General features: G+C 41.2%; 1 protein-coding gene across 1 annotated transcript; it reads left to right on the top strand.

Annotated features, from left to right (window-relative positions):
* The first annotated feature begins 11,738 nt into the window (after positions 1–11,738).
* CCNA1 (cyclin A1) lies at positions 11,739–21,704 on the top strand. Its single transcript, XM_031465900.2, has 9 exons — positions 11,739–11,792; positions 12,282–12,467; positions 16,523–16,769; positions 16,962–17,086; positions 17,491–17,714; positions 18,817–19,021; positions 19,959–20,072; positions 20,985–21,118; positions 21,431–21,704. The coding sequence occupies exons 2-9, from the start codon at positions 12,303–12,305 to the stop codon at positions 21,480–21,482; spliced, it is 1,266 nt and encodes a 421-aa protein (XP_031321760.1). The 5' UTR covers positions 11,739–11,792; positions 12,282–12,302; the 3' UTR covers positions 21,483–21,704.
* The last annotated feature ends 1,513 nt before the right edge of the window (positions 21,705–23,217 follow it).

The raw sequence follows: 23,217 nt of genomic DNA, 5'->3' as shown, positions 1-23,217 counted from the left end.
GGAACTAAAGTCTCTGACAGTGGACATAGCTCCTGGACCATTTCATATTAAATATGTAAGGAAGTTAGGAATTATGACTTAAAAATCATATAAAGTCTGGTAATAATTTTCTTAGCATTTTTTGATAAATAACAAAAGTAAAAGCAAGTTGATGTATGTATTGAAACTCTGAGAAGAGTTATATTTTAGGATAACATAGATATAGTGTTTATTCTAACATGACTGCTGCAAGGCTAATAGTGCAGTTTGATACTTACTAATGAATATCATTACTCAGATTAAAGTGTTCACTTAGCAACCCCAAAATCTATCTTTTTATATGTCATTAAAGGAAACTGGCTTTGATCCATGAGTATGTATGTATACGGCGAGAGAGTTCACAGTGGAACTTGGTTTAAACCATGTGAAGCCAACACATATCTTCCTTGAAAAGAATTCCACTAAAAAGAAGCTGAGTGTCCCTTAAAGGTCATTTAGTACAAGCTCCACCTAACATCGAATTTGTGGTGTTGCATACAAATTCCATTCTTATCAATAGATCGGAGAAGGGTTTGCAACATTTTAGATGGTAGTTTTTTGCAGATTGCTATTAAATGGAGGAAAACCAGCCACTTTGCATGTAAATATTCTAGGAGTTTTCCATCAGTTTCAAGGATAGAGTCCAGCAGCAGATGAAACCAGAGCATCTCCTAAGAATATCTAGTTTAGATTTACTTTGGGGAACCAGTAACTCATTCATGTTGAGCCAAAGGGAAGCTGGGAACAGATAGTCCCAGGAGCCAGCTTCTCCATTTCGGTATTTGTAGAACTCACCAGGGAGTAGTGGGGAATCCTAAAACAGCATCGGGGGAAAGCTCCTTCTCTGTAAACACAAAAGCTGAAATACACGTAGATTTTCACAGTGCGTATTAATACATGAATTCTATGGAGTAATAATGATGATGAAGATGGTGCTTAGAGAAACAAGGCTCTAATTCCCTGCTGCTCAGACACCTTGAGGTCAGCTGAGCCCTGTAGCTAGATTAGCTTTCGGATGTTAGTTCCTTCTGTACGTAAGGTCCCTAGGTATTCTCTTACTTTTGTATGATCTCAGGCATATATTTTAAATAACTTTTGTGACATTCATCTGGCATCTAGAAGTTCTTCTGCGGGAGGATTTAAGATAACCTGCTTGCCCTATTGCCAGAAGGAGAAGATCTCAGCCATTTGTACTCCTTATTTTCGATTCTAAGTAGGTAACTGTAATGTTTTTGTGAAATGCAATAATAAGCACGTTCATCAAATCATTGTTAAAAGCAATAGTGAGATACTATCAGCTTCATTTCTGAGCAAGTAGCTTATCTCAAATATATGTTTTATCAGCTGACCTTTTTGTTCATTGGATGACATTGGAATTTCAAGAAAATAATGTAAGTTAAGAGAAATAACATCAGAACAGCTCCCCATGCCCTTTTAATTGACTTTCCGAAGCAAATTTAGATAATGCATTGCCATTTGCAACTTGTTCCCTTTTCTGTGGTGCTTTTCTTTGCCTTGGAAAACAAGTAACAACAACAAAAAATCTCTGAAGACTTAAAATACTCTAAACTATTTTTCCTAGAACTTCTATGATATCTCTTTAGTGCAAGTAAACTTGAAAAGCTTTGCAGGTAAATGTTTGAAAATGAATTTCATATCGTTCCTAAAATCTGGCAAGGGAAATTATCTCTAAAGATATCAATCTCATTGACTTGGCAGTTTTATTAAACTTTAATCACCTTTTCAATATTTTCATTGTTGAGGAGTACATGTTCCCCTAAGGTAAAGATTCAACCACTTAGAGCTTGAAAGATAAATACATAATTTTCATAAAGGTCTTGTAATCCTTAGATACTGGTTGAGTAATAACACAGAATTGAATAGCACTGTCAGCACTGAATCTATCAGACCCAGATTCATAGCAGGTGAGTGACGTGTGCTCCAGAGGGAGGAGCTTGGACTCTTGAGCAAGAGCAAAGGTTATCTGAAATCTGAGGTTTAACACAGAATTTACAACAATTAGTAGGATTGATTCATAGTCACTATTAGAGAAGTATGGAATAGATTGTGAATTCTGAAGACAGGAACCCATGTCTCTCTTGCGCACTTTTTTGTTTTTTAAATGGAGGTACTACGGATTGAACCCAGGACCTCATGCATGCTAGGCGTGCACTCTATCACTGAGCTATACCCTCCCCCATCCCTTGTGTACACTTGCATTCTCAATACCAAAAGAAGTTCCTGGCACACAGTAGGTGCCCAGTAAATATTTGCTGAAAAGTGATGAAGTGAATACACAAAAAGGAAGGGACAATAAAGCTCTATGGTTTTATGTATAGTTCTGATTCTCAGCCAAGAGCCTTTCCATGATTCCAAACTCTGCTTACTTACAGCTTAACTGTAGAAGCCAGAGAGTTTCTTAGAGAGACAATAGCAATCATCACTTCACTTTCATTCTAAATATGTTCTAAGAAATACTTATACAGACACCCAGCATAAATAAGTATCATGTTAATATTTAAAAGATGTAAAAATGTAAACTAAAATGTTTAGTCATATTTATTATTTTGTGAAACATCCTAACAACTGCAACAATATTAATATAATAATATAAATAATTTACAAATTAGCATTAAAACTTAACATGGTAAGGTATTATATGAAAGAATATGTTCATTCAAACTTTTAAAAAGTTCTACAGATAAGTTAAACAAATCAAAGATATTAGTAGGGGCCAGATTGAGGGTATCTTAGAGGTGTATCTAGAAACCCACTAAGGAAATCAGAATCTGTGGGGCTTTGCCTGTTTCGGTTCTGAAAATCAGTTAATGTTTAATAATAGGAAAATAACTCCTATTTATATATGTAGAATAAAATGAATTTCAATTTTAAAGTTGTAAGCTTTTTCCAAAGATAACATGCAGTGCACATTTTCCCCCGCAAAGGAACATAATGCTGTTCAGAGAAAAAGAAAAAGTTGTTGTGCGGTATTTTTATATAACTCAGATCCCTCTCTCTCCCCAAAGGTGCACTTTCAAAGTGGAAAAAGAAGAGAGGGGTGATATATGGCTTATAGGAAAAAAATGATTTAAAAAAAGGGTTTTTTTGATTTAAATCAAAATTTAAGTGGATATGTTTAAATCAGTTCCGCCCTGAAACTCCCTTAGAATACGCAGCCGCAGATTATTACTTTACTCAACTGGGTTAGAAGTTGCCTTTTATTGGTCACATAGAAATCACTGCTACTGTTGAGCTGACAGATGGTTGATCATTAACAGATTGCAGTTTATTCGAGGGAGAGAGGCCTGTCACACCCCAGCGTATCTGGGGGACACTCCCAGCTCTGTTCCTCCCAGCATCAGAAGCTCCCCTCCTTTATTTCTCCCAGTGGGATTCAATTCTTTTGCAGTGTTTTTTTCCTCACCACTGCTTTGGTCTTTGCTTGAAATCAACAGATCTTCAATCTGGATTTCTGAAGTTTTCATATTGCTTATTCCTCTTGGCTTACCAACAAAACAAAAAATAATTTTTTTCCTGTATTTCTTCAGTACAAGGATCCAAAGCCAGCTTCCTACAAAACCAAGACAACTTAAAAATGATTCAGTTCTAGTGGGATAAAATATTGACTGTGGATTCAAAGTGAACAAACAGAGACAAAGAAAATATCTATTATTTTCATCACCTCGGATATTGTTCAGAGTATTCCCTTATTTCCAAATCCCATTTATAAAGTACACATGACTTCATCACTATTTACTTGAACTTGTTTTCATTAGGTAACTAAGTTTCCTGATGACTCTCCCGAAGGATGGGCAGAGCGACACATGCTTGGACTGATCTCTTTAGCTCCCCAATTTCCTTTCTCTCCCTCCAGCCTGAGTGACAAACTCTCCACGTCTCTTCTTTTTAGCACCTATTTCTCCCATCTTCAGTAAAAATTTGTAATTTGTTCTAAATGAATTCTTTTTGATTTGAAAGCCAAAATAACCCACACCTCTAGCTGTATATCTTCTATATTCATTGTTTAACGGCGAAGGTTTCTCTCAGAAAATTTCTACTTGAAGAAACTTATGGTCTTAATAATGTTCCCAGTGTTATCCCCAGCACAGCCCTAAAATTTTTATTGGTGTTTGTGCTTTATCAAGTAAATTAATATATGAAGGAAAGGGCTATGGAATCTATTAAAAAATAATCCTACTCAATTAAGGAAACTAGTGAGAGAAATTATTTGTTTCCAATAATATCAAGAAGCAGAATTGTGAGCACACTCATGCATAAATTGACTCTTCTTATCTTCTGGAAAGCAGAAGTTCCTTCCTACAAATAAAGTGTCCCCTCAGTCAGGAAGCAAGAAACTAAACAACAGCTCCCCAGTAAGGACGGCTCTCGGGTGCTGATGAAATAAATATTGGTGGAGAGATGAAAATTCCACAAACACTAGTATGAATCTGAGAGGTGAGTTCTCAAATTAGGGAAGGAGAGAATGATTTTGGTCACAAAATTCAATATATAACTTTACTGACAAAAATAAAGCTTAAGCTGCAATCTATCAGAACTATTCTATAAGTCCAGCATTCAGCAAACCCAAGTAAAGAGTTATATCTATAACATTAAATGGCAAAAGTTTGATTAATTCACTAGGTAAATAGAATCCAACTTGATCTTTCAGTTGTTCTGATTCTCTCTCTGGGTTATTGCCTGATCAGGGGAAGGGATGAGCTTTTAATTTTAACAAGAAAAAATGTAATTTCTGGATAAATTTTCCTGATCATTCATAAATGGGTCTTCTTTATGAATCCCATGGTGAAGTCAACACTTCTCATAGAACCTACACTGAATGGGTTGTTTTGTGTCAATATTTATTGGTGCACTTTATCTCAAATTATGGTATAAGAATAATTTAGGAGGAAGCTAGTCAAGATGAACATTCATTTGCAAACACAGCAGAATTAGACTGTCCATGATGCCTCAATGCTCTGTGACTGTTCTCAACCAAATATTCTAATCCGGCATTGACCAATATGGTAGCTGCTAGCTAGATGTGACTATGTAAATTAAATCAAATTAAAATTTTAATTCTTCAGTTGAACTGGCTATATTTCAAATGCTCAACAGCTACACTTGGCCACTCATTACTGTATTGGACAATGAAGATACAGAACATTTCTATCATTACAGAAAGTTCTATTGGATAATGCTGTTGGTCTCATCCTGTAACTTAATAATTTACTTCTTTAATAATGATTTTTTCTTGTTAAGCAATTAACATTATTTATTATAAGAAATTTTAAAAGTATAGGAATAATTCATATATACCCAGGGGTGGAGACAGAGGGAAAAGTTGGTGGTCCTGGACAGGTATTAGAAAAGACTTCTATCGTTATGATGTCCAAAGTTAAACTTGTTCTTCACTTCCTTTTTCCTCTGACTCCAGTTAATCTGTCATTTTTACTTCTGTTAACCCTACTATTCCCCATCAACCTGACCCAGAAGTTGCAAAATTATGTTTGCCTCCGTCTTCTCCTTCAAACCCAACACATGGTGAGTGGCTAAGTCATGTAGGTTCCACGATCAAGGCGGCTTTACGGAGCCTCTTTTCCTTTCTGTGCCAACAGCATGGTCCTGGTTCAGGTCTTCATTTCTTCTACAGCTGTTTCCTAGCACACCTCCTACTCCCAAATCCTGGGCTGTTCACTGCTCTCAGATTGTTTTTCTATAAATATTCCAGTGTTGTCATTTCTCTGTTCAAAAGTTTCACAGGAAACTCCTCACTCTGGTATTCAGGAAACTAGGTGACGTACCCCAATGTTCCTGATTGTCTACTGTCACCAACCAATCCTATGTCACAACCTCAGGTGGCACAGAACACCGGCATTGCCCTGAACATTTTGCAGTTTCCTTCTCGGTGTCTTTACATGCAGTATTCTTTTCCTAAAATAATCTACCCAAACCCTGCTTATCAAACCCGGATTTAAATTTCAAGGCTAAACACAAAACTGCCATCTTAAGAAACCTTTCCTGGTTTCCTTAATTAACTGAACATTTACTTGGACTTTAACCAGCACTTTCTCTGGACCTCTTAGACAACAACCTCACTCTACCTTGTGGGGTAATCATTTGTTGTTTTCTTTCTCTATAAGACCGAAATTTGAGTAACACTATTAATTAAACAATTAAAATATGTTGCACTGTTCATAAACAGGACACAATGCACTTCATATGGACACAGTGGTTTTGACTGTTGACTAGGCAAAAGGTTCATTAATGATAAAAAAAAATTATTCTGGTTGTAAGGACAAAAACACTAAGCTGCCTCATTAATATATAATAAAATATATTAGGTGCTAAAAAAGAACACATATACATGCAGGCAACTTTATGACTCGTTGTTATAAGGAAAAGTTATATGTATTTGAGATATTTTTTGTCCAGATAGAATTTTCATGAGTGATGACTATATAAATTCCTTAGTTCTGATAATAATTGAAAAGGCATAACAAGTCTGAGACAAGATTCGGATTTTTTTTTTTTGTCTTTTGCATGAAAATTTTTTTTCTAAAAATCTAAGTTTAGAATGGGAACTAATATAATTTGTTGTGGACATTTATAAATGAGAAATAAAAGGATTGAGGCAATGAAAAACACATTTTACAAATATTCTGTGATTTACTGGCAGTAGGATTTAATTAATAAAAAATTAACATGCAGAAAATATTAATAAATGGTTGCTGGAGTTAAGAGGACATGAGCCTGTTCTCAGGTATGGTATTCAACTAAAGTCACAAGCAAGTAATGTGATGATTCCATAATGTTTTCAATTAGAGACTGAGATCATTAGAGGTAAATGTAAAACACAGGAAATTGTTTTATAGAATTAACTGTGTCATAGAATTGATGGTACAATAATTGATCTTCACAGAAAAACTGGTATAAACAGAACTAGAAATTTAAAAAGACATAACCAATAAATGACAGCTGACTTTAATGAGGCAATAACCTCATAGCAACATGAGTCATCAGCAGATACTGACTACTGTATATAAAACAGATAAACAAGTTTCTTCTATGTAGTGCAGGGAACTATATTCAGTATCTTGTAGTAACTTCTAGTGAAAAATAATATGAAAACAAATATATGTACGTATATGTATGACTGAAACATTGTGCTGTACACCAGAAATTGACACATTGTAAACTGACTATACTTCAATTTAAAAAACCTACCCTTCCCTATATCAGCAGATGAATTTTAGACCTAGGAAAAGATCATATAAAATCCATGTTCTTGATTTCCTCTAATAATAGACTGATTTCAGTAAAGATCTGGCAACTCAAAACTTTTCAAATTATTTAAGCCATTGAGCTCCACTGTCCAACTGAAACTTATTTTTCCCTTGGTGCAGAATCTTGGGGAGGTTACTGCCAGAGTCCTTAAGTCTTCAGTGACAGGAATCTAATTTTAACAATGCACCTCTAAGGTGAGCACATTATTGGGGACTGACTCATGGTAACCAAAGTCTTCAGAAACATCTTCCTCTCACCCATGTTCCTGGGAGATTGGCTTCTTCATGAAATAGGTGCTGTGGAGTCTGCCCCAGAACCAGGAGAGACAGTCTTGAGGGGTCCTTTGGGACATCACAGTTTATTGCTCTCCCTTGGGAGATTTGGGATAAACACTGCTCAAAATTCTTGTTCTTTGGGTTCCCCTTTTCTAGGATAAATCTACCCTGCAAAAACAATTTTCTTTTAAACTCTAATCACCTTTATTATCAGATCTGGATACTGATTCCAAACTTCTGCAGCAACAGGTATTCTTCCTTTTCTCTAAGTTCTAGCCACTCCCTGTTTGTATATCTGTGTCCCCCAGGGTGAAATAAACACTCATTACACTGCACCTTATGTAACTATGTTTGCCTGCACAAAAAGCTCCTTGAGAGCAGGGATCCTTTTTAATTGTTGTCCCATATCCATTTACTGTCTGATACAAGATTGATGCTCAAAAAATACTTATAAAAGGAGTGAATGAACAGTAGATGTTGGCTACCTCATGTATGTATTCAAACTATTTTCATTCAGAGAAAGTGACTTCACAAACCTTAATGAAAACTTACTTCACCTGTCATGTACTAAGGGCACCTCTTTGGACCACCCAAGGATATATGCTTCTTGAGGAGGTAAACTTTTGACTGCTTTTCAAACTGGACTCACTTGATCCTTCGGTCATCCTCCCTGGAGCTATGGGCTAAAACGTCACAAATTGCCCACCATCCCTAGCATCTGTCCTTCATCTTACCACAGAGCTGTGTTCTGAATCTAAATGTATACCTAAGAATGGCAGACACATGTCCATGAACAAGCAAAATACATCCCTAAAACGACCCCTGTCCTTAAAAACAAAAATATTGGTTCTTCTAGTTTTTCATCTTTCTCGGCTCTATACTGAAAATCAACTTGATTTCATACAAATTAATGAAAACTGACATGTTTGAACAAGAGGTTAATTACTAGCTACAGTGAGCACTTGGAATAGAAGTAATAACAGCTTCTGAAGTGCCAGGTAATTGCTGGCAAACAGAAAAGACTGTCTTTGAATTGAAATTTGGAGGGGGGAAGAGTCAGTTTTAATAAGACTTTGGGGTTTTAAAAATCCCTAGGAAAGATTTCAGCTGTCATCTTTATTATGGAAATTAATCCTAGCATCAAAACTAGCTGAGGACTGAGTATCAGGCAGGAAGTGCTGACCAAGTAATTTTCTAACCTGAGAAAGTGTTATATTAGCATGCAAGTTATACCAAATATTTTAGACATTAAAGATACATTATTAATAAAATACATTGTTTCCTTCTCAATATATTAGCAAATAGTTTATGTAAAACAAACTCAGATATTGAAAATCTCAACTTTGAATTCTAACCGTGATTTTGTTACACTAATAGTAAAATTATAATCATGAATCTCACTAAAACTGCATTTGTGAGAAAGTCCTTTCTATTCTCTCTGCTCCTGTTTTTCCTAATCAAAGGCCAAGTTTTCCATTTAAATTTTTTATAAAAATTGAGCACCTATTTATTAGTTGAGTTTGTTTTTGTGCCATAAATCATTACTTGTTCAAATATTTAGTGATTTTTTTTAAAAGTCAGGAAAGCTGTAAGTGTTGCACAAGTTATATGAATATCTGAACTTACATGGACACACATATGAAACATACATAAATATCAGTTTATCTGAATTACTCTCCAATTTAAGACCTGACTACTGCGATTGAATACTGAATTCTAAGGCAGCACAATAAAATCACAGGCCACAGGTTAACAAAGTGGATGGAGAGAGAATGATGGTAACATAGAATGATAATAGTTCACATGCATTAAGGCCATATTAGGCTGCAGCAATTCATATGAGAGAGGGTAGGGGAAACAGGTATGAAATAATTTGAGGGTCCCGTCTGGTTAAGAGTTATTTTCTTTTTTAAAGGCATTTTTCAGACTAAAGGCAGTTGAGAGGCCACAGACATCTTAGTAGCCTCCTCTTCTGGTCCAGACAAGATTTAAGCCAGGTCACCCAACTTCAAAGGGCTGCCCCTGCCGGAAGCCCAGCGCTACCCTTTCCCTGCCTGAGCTTCAAGGAACAAACACTGCACTGGCCTCTTTGTCTTGGAAGAAAGGCAAAGAGTACGAGATTTTCGGTCACTTTGTCGAGGAAACCAGATCAGAAGGGATGTACAGAGGGTGAGGTCACGTGAGTGCTGGGCAGTCCTGTCCCCGCCGAGGCTGCCCTGGCTCTCGGCAAGACTTTTCGAGTCCCTAACGGAGTTCACTACTGAGGCCATCAGTGTCCCCAGAAATCACAACAGCGTTGCCAGGTTGGGGAGGGCTCCTGGAAAGGCTTCCAAAAGCGGCGCGAGGCTGAGGCTAGAGGAGGGCAGAAAAGCTCCTTTCCTCCACCAGATAGAGGCATCTTGCAAAATGGGGCGTCTGGTGCCTGCCTGCAACCGACCTGGGTGTTGCCACAATCAAGATGTTACCGGAGCTCCTGTGTTGCCTTCATATTCAAAGGCACAGGAATTCCGGGGTGCAAAGGGATTGCTGCTTTCCAGTGAATTAAAGTTGCTGATAAATTTATACAAATTAGTTTCATATTGAACAAAATCCGTTTCTGCGCTCCTCCTGCACCCAGCACGGATTTCCAAGATGCTTCCCAAATTCCTCTTAACGTCTGACTCCAACAAACGCTTTCATCCGCACTTTCTGTTGAAATACTTCAATTTACCCATTAAAGTAATGCATACCCAGATCGATGGGTGAACACGTTAATAAAGAACACTTAAGAGATTTTTGGCAGGTAAGATTAACAACCATTTCCATTCAAAATAAGGAAGAAAGCAATAACTAACCATTTCTTAAAATGGCCCTTTGAATGGTTTCGGGGGTCTGCTTCAGAAATTTAGGGATGGGTGTTTACAAAAATAGAAACAGACAAAAGCAGAAATGTATATGCAGTGTGTGTGGGTACATAACATTTAATACTTTAAAAAAAAACTTGGCTTGCCAGTTACCTCTGCAGGCGCCAGAGCGCCCTCCAAGGGCCCTTTCTTCCCTTACCCCTTCTCTACCCTCACCTCTACCTCCATGTTAAAGCTCCTGGTTTCTCCCCGCACCCCGCCCTGCTTGCTCCCTACCTGATGCACCCCGGATCCAAGGATTTCCCTCCTCACGTGGCCAGCGCACCTGCCCAGCCCCCAGTTCCAAGCCTCACCACTGTCCCACTCAACGTCCCAGTCCCCATCGCTGCCACCCGCGTTCCTTCCTCTTCCTGGGCCACTATCTTGGCGTTCCTGGACCTGCTCCACACCGTGGCTGCCGGAACCCGTCGGGGAAGACCTCTCGTGGAGACTGCGAGCACCACGTGCGACCCTAAAACTCCAGATCTCCTCTCCCGCCCTACCCGGCCACATGCACCAGAACCCAGGCCGGCCACCCAAAATGAGCGAGGACACGGCGCCACCACGGATTAGGAGGCTCCAGCTCAAACTAGGGGCCAACCCGCTGATACTTGTCCTCCTTCTGGGAGGAGGTGCAGGTGTGTGAGCCGGGAAAGGGTTGCGAGCCGCGCCCTTCGGCGGGCGCCGTCAAGGTGCCGCGGCCTGCGCTGCCCCGAGGGCGTCGCGTCGCTCTCCCGAGCCAAGGTTCTCAGGAGCGGGCCGCGGAAAAGACGTTAGCGGGAGGAGTTAGCGGCTGTTGGGAGAACGGGTTCAAGGAAACAGTCCCTTCCAAACCCCGGCCATCGCGGGGTGGGCCGCCTTCCTCCCTCCCAGGCCGGGGACGCCTGCCAGAAGGGGCGCGTGTGCCCACAGCGACCGCCCGCCCGGGCACGCCCGGGCAGGGCCGCGCAGGAGGGGCCGGGGGCCGCCGGTTGGCGGTGCATCGGCCTGGAGCGTGTCAGGTGAGGGGGTCGCCATAGCGATGCGGCCCCGTAGCGCGCGCGCCTGCAGCGGTCGGCATGGAAACGGCCCCCAGCGGGGACCAGGAGCGCCGCTGATTGGCCGATTCAATAGACGCGGGCGGGGCAGGGGTTGAAAGTAATCGGCGCTGAGCGCCGGGCAGCCACTGCTGGGAGCCCGGCGCCCCGGCTGGAATCTATTAACACCTCGGTCCCCTTCCGCCCCGCCCCCGCCCCGCCCCCTCAGGCGGCCCCTCACTCCCAATCCTCGTGTGCGCTTGCTAATTGTTCCAGACAAATATCAAGATAAAAGGCCGAGAAGAGCGAGGCCCGCTGTGGGTTCCAAGCAGGTTTTGGGGTCCTCTGTCTTGTGGGAGGAGGGCCGTGGAAGAGAACTCAGCTTGTCACTTCGGAAGGGGGCGTACTTTCCCACAGTGATGTATCTTGGGTCATATGTTTGCAGGCAGGAGGATGGTAGGGTGTCAGATAAGCATCATAGCCGGGAAAGACACAGGTTTGTAGGTCTCGTCTCCCCGTTAACCTAGGGCTTAGTGTCCGGGCTTAGAGGTTTGTCTGATGTCCCTCTCTCCTTCCAGCCGTTCGTTACCCAGGTCTTGGAAGAAAGCCTGGAGAGATTCAAATCACTGTTTTGGTTCAAAGCAGCTTTGATCGCTTGTACGGTGGCTCATACCCTTTCAGCCCTAATAACTGTAGGAAAAGCTATATGTCTCTGCTCTCTCTTCTAGGGATTCGCTGCATCTTTGGAGCCTTCAGTGGAAGACTCTGACTAACCGGCTTGTCTGTTTCTCCTTCCCCGAGAGCAGCAGCCTGTGGAGACTGCGGCTATGCATCTCAGCAGCTCCAAGAGCGGAGCAGTGCTGGGTCCAGCTTCCCAAGGTCCTGATGCCTATCAAATGATAACCAGAGGCCAGCTCGGCCAGGATCCGCCACAAAGAACAGTACTAGGGGTGCTGACTGAGAATGGGCAGTACAGGAGGACCTGTGGCCAGGTAATGACTGAGAAGTGCTGGGAAGGCTGCTTGTGAAGAAGGGCTGTGCTGTCATGGTGGGAGGTGGATTTCTCTCACGGTTTTACCTACCAATTCCCCTTGAGTATTCTAACCCTGGAATCTAGACTACAGGGACATTGATTTTTTTTTTTTTTAAAGATCACTTTGTCTGGTTCCTTTTCCAGATAGAAATACTGAATAATTTTCTCTGTCATTTTCCCAGCATCAAGGAAATAGGTCTAGGAACTGTTTAAGTATGTGTAAAGTCATTTAAGTTGTGGGCTAAAAGGAAATGTGAATGCCCCCAAATGAACTATGGAAGTGGGGCTCCCCCAGGTTGGAGTGGTATTCAGACTGATCTGGGCTGGGCCTAAAGCATTATGGATAACCTTTGTTACATTAGTTGGTGATGGTGTTAGAATCAGGATTGGCTCCAGCTAGAGTAGATTACTTCAAAATGCGTGCTTTGAAAGTAGACTTCTCCCCAGGACTGACAAAGGACAGTTGGGCAAACAGATCACAGGCCATCTGATCTTAGTTGCTTGAGCTTAACTGATCATAGGTACCTCCCTTACCAGATTGGCAACAAATTCAGACACTTAAAATGCAAATGAGGGGTTTGGATCCTTAAGAATGGATTTTGAAAAAAAAAATCCATTATGAAAGAAAAAAAAAAAAAGAATGGATTTTGAGATTAAAAAAAAGCTTCCTCAAGTCTGTTATTAGACAACCCTCTCATAGCCATGCCTTAAGCCTGTATGGTACATCTGTAGTGGAGTGACGTTGGCAATAGTACCGTGAAGTAGGTAGGTAGATGTTCTTTCCATTTCATAGGTGAGATAATTTGAGAGGTTTAAGAAAGCCACCCCCCACCCCACCCCCGCGCCAAAAAAAAAGCCATGATGGAGGCCAGATCAGAAGCTCCTCCTTATCTACTGACTGTTCAAGTCATCTGTGTTTTGGTGGCATCTGATTAGTGAGAGAAATATACCCAAGGTAATCTGTTTCAAGCTTTGGAAAAAATTGAGTAAAGATGGTTTTAAGAGACTTAATGTGCTTAGCAATGTTTACTTCTTTAAACTTCAAGTCTAAAACCTCTTAAAAATTGGCAGTTATGCCTATGCTGAGTGGGCTCACTTTAAATTCATAACCATTAGTTAACACTCTTATGTTGCCTGGTGCTACCTTTACACTCCTGTATATTCCTCTACGAACTTCTTATAGAAATCTGTTTTATACTTTCCCTTCTCTCTCTATCCTCCACAGCCTCTATCTCCATCCTTACTCTCAGCTAATGACTTTATATCCTATTTTCCTAAAAACGTAGATGCAACCAGAAGAGAATGCCCACATGCCCCCATGTACCATAGACTCTGCCATCCCCTCCTGCTACACAGCTGATGTGTCCCTGCTCTTATGCGAGGTGAACCTCCCATGTGTGCAACACACCTTATGCTCTCCTTCCTCTTCAAGGATATCATTCTAGCAACTTTTCTTTCTCTTTGTAGATTTCTCTTCTCTACTAGGTCAAACTCAGAAGCATGCAAATATATTGTGGTAATTTTTTCAACCTTAAAAACCTTTCAACTACAAAGCTCCTTGCAGCAACTGTCCCATTTATAGCAATATTTCTTGAGCGTTTGTCTATCCTGCTAGACTATAAACCCCATCAGGATGAGGATTTGGGATGTCAGGTTGTCTGCTGTGTTCCCAGTGTTTAGAACAGTGCCTAAACTTAGAAATACAAATATTTGTTGAATGAATACTCTTGTCTCAAATTCTTCTCTTATTCTCTTTGACTCAACTCTTAATCAGTTCCTTCCTTTCTTGACTGATTAGCAGCATTTGACGTTGTTGATCATTCTTTATTGCCTGATAGTTTCCTCTCACTCAGCTTGGAGAACATGGCTCTCTGCTGGTTTTCCACTGAGCTCCCTAGACTTGTCTCCCCAATATCTTGGCTCTTCCTTATCCAACCTCTAAAAGTTAGCATGTGCCAGGGCTTAGTATCCAATCTGAATCTGCGCTCCCTCCCTCCCTCAGCAATCGCTTCAAGTCTCCTGGCATCGAGTGCCATCCACCCGTTGACGACTCATTCTTTTACCTCTGGACCTCTCAGCTATGTTGCAGGCTCACAGAGTCAGCTGCCTTCTGGATGTCTCCACTCATATCGTACAGTAGGCATCTCATAGTGCCACAAAACCAAACACCAGCCCTGGCCTCACCCTGCTCTCCCCAAAGTCTTCCTCATCTCAGGAAATGGAATGTCCATCCTTCCTGTTACTCAGCCCCCAAAACCTTTGTCAACCTTGACTCTTCTTTTTCTCCCAACCCCACATCTAATTTGCTGAAAAAATACGATTGGCTCTACTTATGAAAAAGTCTAGAATCTCATTTCTCATCCTTCCTGGTCCAAACCTCTGTTGTGTCTTACCCAGAATCCGCAAGTTGTATGACTGGTCATCTTACTCATCCTCCTTGCTCTCTATACCCATACACGGCCGAGACGGTCCTTGTAAAACATAAGTCAGATCATGCCACACCTTTGCCTAGAACTCTGCAGTGGCCGCCCATCTCTGAATAGGAACAGTCCTTAGATGGCCTGTGGTAAGGCCCACGTGCTACGGCTTCTTTTTTCTTTCTGATTTTGACTCCCTCTCTCACTCTGCCCTGTCTGCTCCTTGCTGTGTCTCTGAGACACACTTCAACGTCAGAGTGTTCATCCATGCTGTTCCCTCTGCCCAGAATGCTCTTCCCTCTTCTGTCTGTGTGACTTACTCCTTACCTTGTTCATATCTTTGCCCAACTCTGTCCTCTTCATGTTATTATTCAAAGCACTTATCACCACCTGACTGACAGTATCTTTTCTTGTTTGTCCTCCCCACCCCCCCACCAAACTCCATGAGGGCAGTCCTTTTTGAACGTTTTATTCACTGCTAAATGGGGACCTAGAATAGTGTCTGGCACATAGAATATGTTCGGCAAATCTTTGTTTAATGAATGTATGTCTCAATCCACGTACATTTATATCTCTATGTAGCAAAAGTCAAACTTGGTAGTAATTTAGAGTCATGGTTATCTGGCTATAATAACTTGTGATTTGGGCCCTTTATAGTCCCTTTGATTTTTTCCCCCCAGTACTACATAAAGCACTTTTTGTTTACTAGACATTAGCTACATGTTTAACTTGCTAGATGGAAGGGAAAGTTGTGGAGCCGCATACTAACCTGGAAGTAGCCTCAACAGTAAACACCAAGGTTAATTACAAACAAGAAAAGGTTAATGCAGTAGCTTCACCCAGTATTTGCATAAATAGAACGCAGATTCATAAAGCCTGCCCACCTGTCCTGGCCCAGCTGACCTTCAGGCCATCCAACATGACTCACCTTAATGGGCAATGGTGTTCGATTCATTCCCATTGTTCCCATTGTTAATGCTACAGGAACCAGGGAGAAGCAACTGAGGGTTAGGTTTCCCTAAGGGTGATTACATTATGTCATGTAATAAGATTCTCTGGCTTGTAAGAGAATTTAGTAGTACACATTTCTAAAATCATCACGTTTCTAAATCACTGGGTATAAAAGGGAACTTTACAGGGGCTTGTTGACCAAAAGTTTACTATTTAAGGAGGACTGTAGGAACTCTGTAAGATGTGTTAGGAATCACGCTGGGTTGGTATAAAAGTGTGTAATGCTACAAGCGCGAAAGCCGATTCCACAGTCCCCCCCACGTGTGGTACCTATCTCACTCTGGAGGTCAGCTCGTAGCTTTTCTTTTTTCTTTTTTTCCTATCATCTTGAGTTTTCCTTGATAAATATGTGAGGAAGATGACAAATTTTAGGTAGCTCTTTTCCCAAATGTCAAATGTAGACAAAGATAAGGGAGAAATCATTTTGGGGAAGCTTCATTTTCTGAAAATTAAACTACAGACATAGATATTTCAGTGTAAGATTCCACTCCTCTTCCCAGCCTGCTGGTTTGAATCACAGGGGATTTCTTAGCACGTATGTGGTCTACGGGGTGGCATCTAACAAAAAAAAATAACCCTTTTCTAGGGGCTCACAACACTCAGGTGTTTTTCTGGATCAGAAAATGTCTGGCCTCCAGCTGGAAAGACAGCGCTCTCCGACCACGGAGTTCACGTGCCCGCCAAGCAAGGATTTGACATCTACATGGATGAACCTGAGCAGGGGGACAGAGACAGCTGCGTGGGGCAAGAGCGGATGGTGTTTGAGGAGCCCTACGAAGTAGACACCAGCACACTCAACTCAGACCTTCACTTCCTGCTGGATTTTAACACAGGTGATCTGACTCACGTAAGGCTGAGGGTCCCCTGTATTCATAATCACCTGCAGTGTTCACTAGCATATAACTAGCAAGAGAAAAGCATGAAGTAATAAATGATTTTCACAACTGCCTGTGTGGAGGGTTAGTGGATGGAACCTGTGTTTACAAGTTAAATGTCTTAACCCAATAATGTTAACCCTCCCGCAGTTTCCCCTATGCTGGTGGATTCATCTCTCCACCCGCAGCCTGAAGATGCATCAGATTTTGGTACAGATGTGATAAATGTGACTGAATATGCTGAAGAAATTCATCAGTACCTTAGAGAAGCTGAAGTGAGTTTTCCTAACTTCCCCGATTTCCAGCACCCCAAGCACTTCCTGTTAAGACAGTTATAAGCTCTTTGCCACAACCATTAGTGAATGGCATTCTTGTGACATCCAAACCTAAGAATGCTGTGAAAGTCGTGAGGTGAGTAGCAAGTAGATCCTATCTCTGTGACCCAGAGGGTCTGTATATTAAGAATTTCACTCTCGGGAATGGCCATCATTGCCACTTTCCACCTCCTTTAAGTTATTTATTAACTAATTGCATTACACAGAGTCAGGATTTCACGCTTTCTTCCATGCTACAGTAAAGATTTCTTTGGCAATGAGCTTTTTCAAAACAGCAGCTGTACTATGAAGCGATCTTTCTAACAAAGCAACTATTTAAACGTGGAAACTCTTTCCCCTAACAGGTAAGACACAGGCCCAAGGCGCACTACATGAAGAAGCAGCCAGACATCACGGAAGGCATGCGCACGATTCTGGTGGACTGGCTGGTGGAGGTGGGGGAGGAGTACAAACTCCGGGCAGAGACCCTCTACCTGGCCGTCAACTTCCTGGACAGGTTCCTGTCGTGCATGTCTGTTCTGAGAGGGAAACTGCAGCTCGTAGGAACGGCAGCTATTCTGCTGGCTTCGTAAGTGTTCTGCAGCTTGAATAATGGGGGACTTTCAGCCTGTCTACACACTTGATTTCCATTCCCACTTATTGAAGAAATGCAGTGCTTGACAATGAAAGCTTGTGCATGACTCCTTTGAGAAAATATCATTTTTACGATATTTACTGAGAAGCTGAATCTTACCATGTGTTCACTCTTCAATTGAGATGTTTAAGATCCTCTTAACAACAAGTCCTATATCATAAGGAAGGCAGCCATTGGCTCCAGTTCAGGATCTAATGTAACTGTTTTGTGTAGTCTTTTACTTGTATTCTATTGTGAGTATAAATTCCTGTTTAAAGAGATTTCAGTTATATAAAAGCCTGCTTCCTGATCTAGTGAGTGACCCATAATAACCCAGTTTATTTGGTCACAGTGAATAAACTAGTCTAGCTGGTTCCTGTTACTATCAGTCATTCATAAAGATACCTAATTATGTAGAAAAGGGCTGGTTGTGGCTAAGCTTCTTTTAAATAAGTGACCTGCTGGTGAGTAGTGGTATTTTTTCTGTTCTGGTCTGAGACGTTATACGTATTAATGCCAAAAAATTTGCAAAGATTTCTCTACAGAAAGGAGAAACAAAAGCAAAAGCAAAGAATTGATAACAGTGAAGTTGTCCCAGTATCTTTCTCTTGGATATAGAGCATCTCTTGATAATTCAATAGAGAAAGCTGAGCTTGATCTTTTTTTTTAAAAAAATCTAAGACCTAAGGCATTTTTTTCTACCACTGTGTTCAACATAACATTCTTTCCCACAAGATGAAGTCTATAGACATAAGAGGAATTTACCTGTATGTCTGTCATTGGGAATCTTTCAGCACACCAGAGGCCCAAACCTAAAATTCTCGGTCTGAAATTGCTCCTTTACTAGTCCTAGCAGTAAGTACGACATATCCTTGTAATACGCATGCTCTCATTCTGGAAACCAGCTCCTAATATTTTCACAGCCCTGTACTATTTAGCCATTTGTTAAGTGACATTTAAGTCTGCAAGGGCCAGGTGACAGGCATGGTAGTGAGCACCCAAGAAGGAGAGCCACAGGGTCCAAGCTTCACTTCCCCCAACCCTTTCCCTTTCATAGGAAATATGAAGAAATATACCCACCAGAAGTAGACGAGTTTGTCTACATAACCGATGACACTTACACAAAACGACAACTGCTGAGAATGGAACACCTGCTCCTGAAGGTCCTGGCTTTTGATCTGACGGTGCCAACCACCAACCAGTTTCTCCTTCAGTACTTACGGAGGCAGGGGGTGTGCGTCAGGACTGAGAACCTGGCCAAGGTATGGCACGGGACTTCCAAGAACTCTGGTGCCAAGTTGGGCAAAAAAACAGCCTCCTTCAGTTTCTGCCTTTCTTTTCAGTCCTTTGCCTTGGGCCCAGAAAAGCTTTTTAGCAGTTGAAAGAGAGCTAATACTAAGAACGTGACTTCTGGTTATGACACATTACTATTGATTGTGTTTAGCAGACATGGGTTGTCTAATCACCTAACTCTTAAAGAAATTTCAGGTTAGAAACTGTTCTTTTGTTGTATACAGACCACATGCAAGCACACACTACCCTTGGGTTTGTAGAATGGGAACAAAATAAATATGGTTTGATCTAGTTCTAATCTCATCCTAACATGTTAAATAATAAAGCACTATTTGGTTATAGAACTTTAGTTAAGGTACCATAAGTATTGGTTTGAAAACCGAGGTTTCCATTTATAATGATCTAATATATCTGGTGTTTCTATGCTATGCAAAGAGTAATAAGGATGTCTGTATAGATCTCCCAATACGTATCTTTTACTCTGATAAATTCCCACTGGTACTGTTCTAGTCTCTGAACTACATGCATTTGCCTGATAAATCGAAACCTTTAATACGGACATATTTTTGCCTTTGGCTGAAGGCTCTAGTCCACTTCGGTGGCCAAGGCGATGCTACTTGACCAGCATAAACCTGCACTGCTAGTATAAGTCACCCATCACATATACTGTTTGGGTCAGCCAAATACTTGTGTATTGAAATTTATTACAACATAAATGTTATTCTGGTTATGGACAGGCATGGCAATCATTAACCCAGCGAATAATTTTGGGCATCTATTTCTGTGCTCATCACTAAATGCAGGTTGAACAAAGATGACACAGTTTGTTCCCTTGACATTTCCAGATTTACTTGTAACCTTAGTCAAGTTCCTAATTCCAATGAGATTTTTCTCTCTTGTGCTTAGTACGTAGCAGAACTGAGTCTCCTTGAAGCTGACCCGTTTTTGAAATATCTTCCTTCACTGATAGCCGCAGCCGCTTACTGCCTGGCAAACTATACTGTGAACAGGCACTTCTGGGTAAGAGTCTAATGACTTCCTTCTAGGTGAACTGCAAAGACTATCTCAAGTCTGTTCATTAATGTGCAAGGCTTTGAATGGGCTGGCCTCTTACGAGCGAGGCTTAGTTCAATAGGGAACTGGGTGTCTTGCCAGCAGACTACACCATGCTGCTGAGTGTTGCGGGGCCATCTTCATAGCTTTGACCCAGTGGCTTATCCCCATGGGGAGGAGAAGTTGCAGGAAGTCAAGGAGATGGTGGTAGAGATGGTGGTCCCTCACTCAACAGAAGCAGGCCTGGAAACCTCAACACCCACCCTCACGCAAGGAGGGCCTCTAGCATAAGCATCGACTGCTTCGAGGCAAAGATGTGGACTTTTCCTCTCAGTGTAAAAAAAAAATCTGGATCCAAGTAGGATGGTCAGAAGGTTGTATCAGTCTTTCAAGGGAACAGGGCAGTTAGCATTGCTTTATGGCCTGCGACGGTTAGCAAGATGGAAAATGGACCCCCAAGATTTGGTTCTGGAGGCTCACTTTTCATGCTAAAAGAGTGGAGCATCACCTACTTTTGTTTTCTAGGATTCTTATTTCTTATACTGCTTTTGGCAAAGAATCTTTCATAGTCTATGTAAATAGAATGTTCAGGTAAGTAGAGGCTCTTTAGGGGCCAGTAAAAATCTTGCTCATGAGAGAACAGATAAACTGTCCCCAAGCTGAGCATTATAATTGTACAATATGAGCAAATTTAGAACTCTGACTGTTCTTCCTAATATCTTACTTCTAAAGTCTCTGAAGGAGCATTATGGTTTTTTTTGGGATGAATACGGACACTTACTAAGTGATTCGTGTCCTTTATTTCACAGTTTTCAGATTTTTGCTACCTTGTAAAGATATATGATGCAGTTTTCTTCTTTTGTCTTTTGTCTTGATTAGCCAGAAACCCTTGCTGCATTTACAGGCTATTCATTAAGTGAAATTGTGCCCTGCCTGAGTGAGCTACATAAAGCGTGCCTCGTTATACCCCACCGGCCCCAGCAAGCAATCAGGGAGAAGTATAAGACTTCAAAGTAAGTTCCTGAAATTGTCCTGTCCACGCTCACTATTTAAAGCTTGAATAGGGTATAGTAATTTCAGAATTAAAAACTAGAACAGGTTGTCCTGATTTGTACCTGATGCTAAGCTGGAAACGTAGGGTTGTATGTCAAAACAAGATCAGTCTGGAGGGGCCTAGAGTTACAGTTTGTCGGCTTGCAGTGCATATAGTCAGCCAGGTCCTTCCTTTCTCGTAAAACTGCTAGAAAGATTTCTGCGGCCTAAGTGACATTTTAAGACACCAAAATCTTTGGCTGGTGCTGAACTTGCCTTGGGTCTCATTTCAGGCACCTGCACGTGTCCCTCATGGAGCCACCCGCAGTCCTCCCTCTGCAGTAAGTTCTAGAACTGAAGCACTTTCGGAACTTCACCTCTGGATCAACACAACTGGTCTTAATTTTCACAGGTTTCCGCAGGTTGGGTCAACTAGTGTTGCTATGACATAGATGACATGTATTTTTTTTTAATGTAAATGTATTTAGGTTCCCTTAGACGTTAGTAGCTTTTAATATAGTCTGACAGTGTCTAAAGAATAAACAGCTTGTCTTCTGACCATGTGTGATTTACTGATTACCACGGCTGGCATACTTGTCTGGAATTTTAGTTGAGAGTAATTATAAATGTCATCTCTATTTCAAGAATTCGTCTAAGTTGTTTTTGTAAATCTGGCACACTGTTAGGATTACATAGAGGAATCCAGAGATTTCTCATGCTTGGTAAACGGCTACCTGGAGACTTTTTCCTTCCTGTCTCTTACTACTCATATAGCTCTCTGTAGATTGGCAAGGGCAGAACTCCAAGCCTAGACAGAGTAGAGAAGGGATGGAAGCAAGTACTGTCTATTCTAGCTGCCCTGTTGGGCCCTGGGGAGTAAAGACAGTGGGGTTGAGGACTAACTGTGGTCAAGTGCCCCTGAGGGGTAATCTACATTTAATCCTAAATCAGGGATGTGATGCTCATTTGGTAAAGGGACACCATCACGTCAGTGTTCAGTTTTGATCTAGTTACCCACCAAGCATATATTTTGGCCTTAGAAAATGCTCAGAGAAGTAGAAAAAGAAAATTTTACCATAGGATGGAACTTCAGAATAATTAAGCTAACCCCTCATGTTTGTCCCTTGGGAGATATCTGTGCTAAACGCAGCCCAAACTGAAATTATTCATGATCCTACAGTTCAACTCACTACACGTTCCCACATGGCCCCTTTCAGCAGCACTTACAGAGTATACAAGAGGAGGAAAACTGAAACAAACACATGCTTGTCTGTAACTTTCTTTCAAAGATTGGAAGGAAAATCAAGAGCCGACTTGACCTTGAGGGAGAGTGGTGCTCATTTGGGACTGAACAGAAATTTTGTTAATCTCAAGATTAGCAGCCCTGGTCCAGGAGCCCTGGAGGGACACAAGCCTTGTGGCCAGGTGTGGCCAGGTTTGTCCTGCCTCCGGGCCTGCCCCGGGGTTGGGGCAAGAACCACAGGTTTTCTTTACATAGAATAGATTATACCCAGGTAGGTTTTGGTAAAACAGGATTAGATGAAATTAACTCCAAATTTTAGGTTGGTTTCAAGCTCTAATGTAATTATCAATATAAAAATACAGCCCTATTTTACATATTTTGTGAAGAATTTTTTTTGAAAGTTCCCAAAAGCTCTTAAAGAATTTTGGCATTGCCTTTTTTTTCCTCCCTGCAGGTAAGCATTCTCAAGGTATCTCCATTTCTGGTTCCATTAAAGAAGTTAGCATTTCCTTAAGTGTTTTGTGATTTATTGCATAAGTTTCACTAAGGGGAAAGGGGACACAGGACCCATATCAATGCTGAATCTTCTGTTTTTGTTACGCAATTAGCAATTTGTAATCTCACATCCTCACTTATGACTGGGTGTGTTTCTATTCACTGAATGTGTGTATACACACGCACACACACACACACACACTTTCTCCTTTTGCACTTGGCAATGTAACAAACGTGCTGTGTAGTCACCATAAAATTGCCCTCCCCTCCAGAGGCCAGTGGGAGAGGGTAATTCTGGCTAAGACTTTGGGGGTAGAAGTGCTGTGTTTGTCTCAAGCTTTA

This window comes from Camelus dromedarius, chromosome 13, assembly GCF_036321535.1.
Source record: "Camelus dromedarius isolate mCamDro1 chromosome 13, mCamDro1.pat, whole genome shotgun sequence".
Lineage (NCBI taxonomy): Eukaryota > Metazoa > Chordata > Mammalia > Artiodactyla > Camelidae > Camelus > Camelus dromedarius.
Note: the sequence above shows the minus strand (reverse complement) of the source record. Positions and strands in the feature narration are given on the sequence as shown.